The sequence below is a fragment of the Trachurus japonicus genome, chromosome 1 (genome assembly GCF_045865225.1).
Source record: "Trachurus japonicus isolate A0001 chromosome 1, Traja_1.0".
NCBI lineage: Eukaryota > Metazoa > Chordata > Actinopteri > Carangiformes > Carangidae > Trachurus > Trachurus japonicus.
Genome location: NC_140907.1, coordinates 33,556,679 through 33,564,110, shown reverse-complemented (window position 1 = coordinate 33,564,110; position 7,432 = coordinate 33,556,679). Strand labels below are relative to the sequence as shown.

The following is a 7,432-nucleotide window of genomic DNA, read 5'->3' as shown; positions in this document are numbered from 1 at the left end:
CTGAGAGTAGAAAACAATCCTTCACTTTATTTCTGCTCTATACTCTTTTTTCCCCCTTCTTCCTCTCTGAGTTCCCTCCCTCTGAAGTCACTGTGGTCAGCAAAGATTATTCATTATTCTGACTTAATGAAGTTTACAGTTTGTTTCATTCCTCCACAACACTGGCTAATGCTCAGGTTTTAACTGTTTGTTCAGCAACTGATTTTGGCCCATTGTTTTTGATTTCCAAGTGGTCGTAGTAGTTATGACATGTAGGAGCAAGAGCAGGAGTATGGTGTGGTGACGTAGGATAAAAGAGTGTCAAAGTCAGGGGAAGGTTGGGGAAACACTCACGTAGGTAAAAACAGCCATGTGGTTGTTGAAAAGACCTCTGGGTGTTTAGGTTGGAGGACTTCTTCTTGTTTTTACGGCTTTTTAAAGAGAAATTCATCTCAAATCTTTGAGAAAATAAAGACAAGTACAGCGACACAATGAGGTGTCATCCATTCTATTGTTCTTCTATTTAGATTATTTAAAATCTGAATTTAAAGGGGACATATTATGAAAATATTGTCTTGCCTTCCGTCCCCGAAAATGTGAGAATTAACAAAGAAATCTGTAATTTTCAGGCTCCCTAGGTTGAAATCCATGTCGTTTTATGAGCTGTTCCCTCAGTTGTCTGACAATGATGTCATTAGTTTTCGAATTTGCATAACCCCACCCCTACCTGGTACCAGTAGAAGGGGCGGGGCAAGCAGTGGCTCATTTGCATTTAAAGGGACAGGCACTGAAACCAGCCGTTCTGAACAGGGCTGTTTTGAGGGGATGAACAGACAGTGATGTTTAAGGATGGGCAGCAAATTCGATACTTTTATTGGTACTGACTGAATTCCCACTGAAGTACCGGGTATGGAGTCTTACTTGGACACACACACACTCTCTCTCTGTTGTGTCTGTCATTTTAAATGAGATACAATACTGGAAGAGCGGTACCAGGCCGTCGTTTTAAATCACTGAATGAAAAACAGCCGTCCATCATTAAGAAATGAAATCACGGACTGTAGTAATCGGTACCGGAGAATATTGTAATGGTACAGTCCGCTTCTCATCACAGCGGTACCGTTCAATTAAGTCCTCGTCACGTAATGAAAGCACATCTAAACGAGGACGAAGTCTCCTCTCGTCAATACGTGAATATTCTCCAGTATGCTTCCCATCAAAGGCCGCACCTTGCAGAGTTTGCGCTGCTCCTCAGTTTCATTTGTTTTTTAATGATGAACCGAGTATCAGTCCCATATCGGTTCAAAGGTGAAAGGTACCCATCCCTAGTGATGTTTGATCCTTGTGGTATTTTGACCGAAGCAAGTCTTTAGGACACCAGGAAACTATTTTAATTTGTGGAAAAGGGACATAATATGTCTCCTTTAAAATCGATGTCGCCCATGTTGAACCTGTCATTCACTGCCTTTAATCTCTTTGGTTGTCTTTACACAGTGGTCATGATCAACACTGTTTTTCCCCCCCTCTCTCTCCTCCTGCAGCTCCATGCTGTCCCACCTTTACCAGGACCATGGCGGCTCGGTGGCGTGGCCTCAGACGTCCTGCTCCTCCTCATCTCAGGGCCTTCACCGACCGCTGCGCTGCCACCCTCCTCCCATCAGCGGGAGCAGCGTGGGTCCCAACCCCACCTACTACCACGCCGTGTACGACGTCCGCGTGGAGCAGTACCGCGAGGTGCCCTTCGGCGGCGGAGGGGGAAGCTATGGCGGTCGCTCCGGCAGGAACTCCATGTCCCTGGTCACCAGCAGCGCCGACCCCAACGCCCCGCCGATCCGGCGGAGGGGGGGACTGGTGGACCACCGGGACGTCATCAAGGCACACCAGGCGCACAAGCTGCACAACACACCTCAGGCCAGGAGGAAACAGTGGGAGTGAGTAGAGTACAAGTCTCTTTATTTTACAACTGGGAGGGTCGGGAATAGGGATGTCACAATTACTTGTTTTCACAATTAATCGCAGTATTAAACGCCACAATTAATTGATCGCAAAGATTCCTAAATACCGTCACTTTAAAGATCATGTATGAACCGTGTTGGCAGATGTGCACCAAAGTAGGTAAATGCACAGATACTGGTCCATTTACCTAACGTAGCATTGAATTGGTAGGAATTTAAATGCTAGAGTGTCATTTGTAATTAAAGGGACAACGAGGAGTTTTGGAAAAGCGAAGCGTTTTCACACTACATTTATGAGCCTCCGCGCGCACCGTGAAATTCTTTGACCGGCGCAAGACAGACTCATGTTTTCATTCATCAAGAATTAAAGTCAGAGGTTCGAAGACGATCACATACCGTCGTAGTTCCGACCATAAACAGCGATTCGGTGGCGTTATTCTCATGACTCGCCACGAAACCGAAAGTAAAGAAACGCTGGTCGGCTCGACCAGCATCTCCGCCACCACTAATAATAACAAAATAACGATAGAGATAAAACAATATATTTATCGAAAATGGGCCCATTAACAAGTGGTAATGTAGATTCATCCACATTAATGTGAGACTTTTTTATAACCAAATAGAAACTCCTCGTTGTCCCTTTTAAAGAAAAAAAAAAAAAGATTAAAATTAACTTAAACATTTGGTATCGATGACACTTCCCCTGGCGGATTAATAATTGGTCATATTTTAATAGATATATTTTATAATTAGTAATGTATATTTTAACTATATTTGATTTTACACATTAATAGTGTTGTGAAAGTAATTAATGCATAATAATCGTGATAATCGTAATACCGTGATTATTTCTCTGACAATAATCGTACCAAGAAAATCTGTAATCGTGACATCCCTAGTCGGGAAGTGAACTGACTGAACTGAACACTGAATCAAAAGGTCGACTGATTCAACCTTTAATTCAAACTGCAGAAGCTTTGGCCTTTGGTTTGTAATCAAAGATCCAAGAACTTGATGTTTTCTATAATGCCTTGGCTCGTCTTTGGTTGTTATTAAGCTGCCAAGTGAAGTAGCAACACTATGTAGTTTCTCGACCTTTAAATAATGTTTCTAAACTCATCCAAGTGGTAGAAAAACGGTTAATAAGATGAATTGTGCCACCGCTGCAGCCTGAACGGGGTCACGCCGGCTGCAACTGCACTAACTGTAACTGAGATTCTGGTGGGGAGTTGTTAAATTCTACAACATCGGCCCCGTTATTTAGGCTATCTGTGTTCAGAAACTGCATAATCTTGCTTTAAAGAGATAGTTCAACATTTTGGCAAATTGGCCCATTGTCATAATCCCTATAGTCATAGGTTCGTTACCTTTAATTGTCGGTGCAAGCTACTTTTAGAACGGTGGAGCGGAGCAGTAGGCTACTCAGGGCTGTGCTATGGAGGCTCATGGGATTTCTTGGTTTCCCTCATCAAACTCATCAAATACACAATCCAACAACTCCAAAACGCTCCGGTGGACAAGTTGTGACCTGCACATTCACCACGCTATGAGATAATAACAGAACGTTATGAGATGGAGCCGTTTTAGAGGTGAATTCATGCAAAACCGCTGATGCGCGTTGCGTTCAGGGACAGTTTTTCAGCAAGCAGACTCTAATATTACCTCTAAAACGGCTCAGTTTCGTAACGTTACGTTATTATCTCATAGCGTGGTGATTGTGCAGGTAACAACTTGTCCACAAAAGTGTTTTGGAGTTTTGGGATTTGGGGATTTTGTATTTGATGAGTTTGATGAGGGAAACCAAGAAATCCCATTAGCCTCCGTAGTGTAGCTCTGAGTAGCCTGCTGCTCTGCTCCGCCGTTCTAAAAATAGCTTATACCGACAATTAAAGGTAACAAACCTACTGCTATGACTATAGGGATCATGGCAATGGGCCAATTTGCCAAAATGTTGAACTATCCCTTTAAGCTTTCAAACCGTAGGTCAGCTAACACATGAAAAGTGAAATATACTAAGATCTCTGGAGCCCTAGATGCACAACATCCACTGCTCTACACAGCTGAATTGTCCCAGAACCAGGTGGGAAACCTTTCTGAAAAAAGTTGGTTTAAAAACGATACAAAATGAAACAGTGGGAGAACGGTTAAGTGGAAACGCCACAATAACGAGCCGTGGTCTGAGGTTTTATAAGAGGAAAAAAAAGGGTTGTGGCACACTCGTAGCCTCAGATGCAAAAACATTTATTAAAGCTGTGTTAAAAACCAAGGTTTCGACCAATGGTGGTCTTCGACAGTATGTCTGTTGTTACCCTGACGACACGTTGCCACATCCCTTTTTTTCCTCCTTTCATTTTTCGTTTGTGAGCACCTCATCAATACCGATGTGCGCTCTCTTCCTCTTCAAAGAATGAGGTTGTTTAAGACTGAAGTTATTAAGAAAAGTTTGCGTTTAAGACCACTTTTAGGATTAGTAACCGTTAAAGGGATAGTTCACCCAAAATTCAAATTTCACTCATCATGTCGACTAAGGGCTGGGAGAAGTTTCAGAGTTATCCTTGCCTTCTCTGAGTTACAGGGGGCAGTATTTGTCCATATAATGGTTGTGAATGGATACCAACTTTCTTCATCCAAAAAGACACACCAAAAAACATCCAAATACCTCCATACTGCTCGTCTGTAATGTCCCTCTTGTATTGAAGCCCCGACATGAGAAATTGTTCCGCTGGTCAAGAGCAGTGAACCGAGATACTGGGAGCTTCCGCTACAAACAAGCTTAAAATATAGACTTATTTAATCTTTTTCGGAACAATTTGTTCTTTTTGTGTGTCTTTTTGGACGAAGAAAGTTGGTATCCATTCACAACCATTATATGGACAAATACTGCTGCGCGGACCCCCCCGTATCTCAGAGAAGGCATGGAGGACTCTGAAAATTCTCACAGCCCTTAGTCGACATGAGGGTGAGTAGATAATGAGTGAAATTTCAATTTTGGGTGAACTATCCCTTTAACTATCACTGTTTGTGGCTCTTGTGGCCCTGGACTCTTTCCGTGCAAGGCGTCCAGCTGCCTTGCAAGGTTGTACAGTTGTGTTTTGAAGGTGAGAAGCTGGTCTGGTCGTATACAGTTGGTTTATCAGAGCCTGCTGGTCGCTGCTGCTGCTGCTGCTGCTGGAAACGAGGTTGATAAGAACTAAACGGAGAAGCCGAACCAAAACAGAAAAACATGCAGTAAAACCAAAACAACAAGCTAAAAGAAGCTAAAAAAAAGTTTAGTACGGCTGCAGAACTGGGTTCAAACTTCTTGGTGGGGATAAATTTGTCAGCATAGATTTTAAACTGCAGGTAAGAAGCTGAATGTGCGAACACGTCGGTGGGAATATAATCAGAGCTGGAAACAATCCTGGTAATTACAGCGTGGTGTCGGCTAATCACCTCATGTCCGAACATCAAGGACTACACTCCCTTTTTATCTGTCCATCCCTTTATCTTCCTCTCACCTCGTCCTCCTCCCTCTGTTTCCCACAGAGATTATTCATTATCCTAAACAACTCATATCTCATAAAAAAAAAGAAACTCCTTCAGCTTATCTGTTTCCTGCCCGACACCGGACTCTCCACAGGTTACCTGGAGACAGGAGGAGAGCCATAAAACATAATTACTTTTGTTCAACATTAATTGAGGTAATCATATCAGGGATCAAGGAGGCGTAACAAGGTCCCAGTTGATCCAGGCCATAATTATCAAGTACATGAGGTAGACAAACTCTTCATGGAAAAACACTAAACTCAGAAGAAGGAGGGTCGTGATCAGATAAAGTTACATTTTTAAACAGCTTTTTAAAGAGTTTTAAAGGTCCCATATTTTACACACATATTTGAGGTATTAAGAACCAAAAGAGTAGTTTTACCGCTATTCTCTCTTGAACTCTAGTAACAACAGGTCGATGTCGGCCAATCAGAAGAGAGGAGGGGGCTCTGGGTCTCTCTTCTGATTGGCTGACTGTTTTCTGAGTGATCCAACAAAAAATAGAGCAGAGTTCAGAATAAAACACTCAGAGAAATCAAATCCTGCAAGTTGTTGGATGGTGGGTCCAGGTGGTGAGGGGGCGGGGCTTAGTTGTGACATCACAAAGTGACAGGAAGTCCTGACGGCTGGTTTTAAGGCTCAGTTTCTGAATCCAGGCTGTGTGCATTTCTCTGTGGACTGAGGCTTTGATACTTTCACAGTATTAATATAGAACCTAGAGCTGCTTTATAATCACACTACACATGGACATCTACCTTTATACTGTATGGAGCTTTAATACAAACATCTATCTTTATACTGTATGGAGCTTTAATACAAACATCTACCTTTATTTTGAAGGAGCTTTAATACAAACATCTACCATTATACTGTATGGAGCTTTAACACAAACATCTACCTTTATGCTGCATGGAGCTTTAATATAAAGAAGTGAAGTTTCTAGTTGTGTATCAAACGGTTAGTCAGCACCCGAAACTGAATGAACAAATGAGCGAACGAATGAGAAGCTTTGTTACAAGACTGATCAATCATGTCCAAACGGTGTTGGAGCTTTTAGTCCAAAAGTGATTCAAACAACTAAGAAAATCAATAGCTGTATATCGTCATCGATCGTCGTGCGTCGGTCACGCTGCCTGCGATGCTTCTTTTTGCCCTCGCTGTGCTGAAAAGTTTGTTTTTGTAAAAGACAGGAAATGTTTCACTGACTGACACTGAGTTGTGTTTGTGGATTTAAAGACTCGAACTACAGACGGTTTGTTTTTACCTTTTTCTTTTTTCTTCCTTTGGCCAGTAATACAAAGTTACAAAAATGTTTTTCTAATGAAGTGGGACTATAAATCTCAGAAAAATGCAAAAAATCAGCAGTTTTCTGTTATGAATTTAAACGCTTTGGGCATCGCCATAGAAAACCTGTCATTTCATAGTTGCCATATTTCTTTTTTGGGGATGGAAATGAGCTCTTTGTTCAGTGTCTGTCAGTTGTGCGTCACACAGGACCGAGAGTCTTTCCCTTTTTTTTCCTTTTTTTTCTTGCAATCAAAAGCTGCAGCAGCTGATTGACTGAGTGACACCTTCAGAGGAGGAGAGGAAGTAATCAGTGAAATGAAAGTGAGTGAGTTTGGCTGCAGTAAGAACAGAACAGAGCAGGACTTCCTCCTCCTCCTCCTCCTCCTCCTCCTCCTCCTCCTCCTCTTTGCTCAGGTTTCCACTGCATCACCGGCCACAAATGTCGACTCCTTCCCCGTCACATGTCCTTGATCCTGCAGAGTCCTGACCTTTGTAACACAGGGGCAGTGTGGTGGTGGTGGTGGTGGCTTTATGTCGCCATGTTTTATTTATTTATTTTTATTTTTTTTATGTTTGACTGACAAACAAGCAGGGAGAAGGACTGGCAGACTGGCAGACTGGCAGGCAGACAGCTGCTGACCCAGTTGCAGATCGGACCAGGTGTGTCAGCGAAGCCTTAGGGGCGG

General features: G+C 42.7%; 1 protein-coding gene across 1 annotated transcript in view; it reads left to right on the top strand.

Annotated features, from left to right (window-relative positions):
- The first annotated feature begins 1,520 nt into the window (after positions 1-1,520).
- cacna1ab (calcium channel, voltage-dependent, P/Q type, alpha 1A subunit, b) overlaps positions 1,521-7,432 on the top strand; it is a 215,910-nt gene continuing 209,998 nt past the window's right edge. The window contains 1 exon segment of the mRNA XM_085785651.1: positions 1,521-1,910. Coding sequence (XP_085641777.1) covers positions 1,525-1,910 — 386 coding nt within the window. The 5' untranslated portion in view covers positions 1,521-1,524.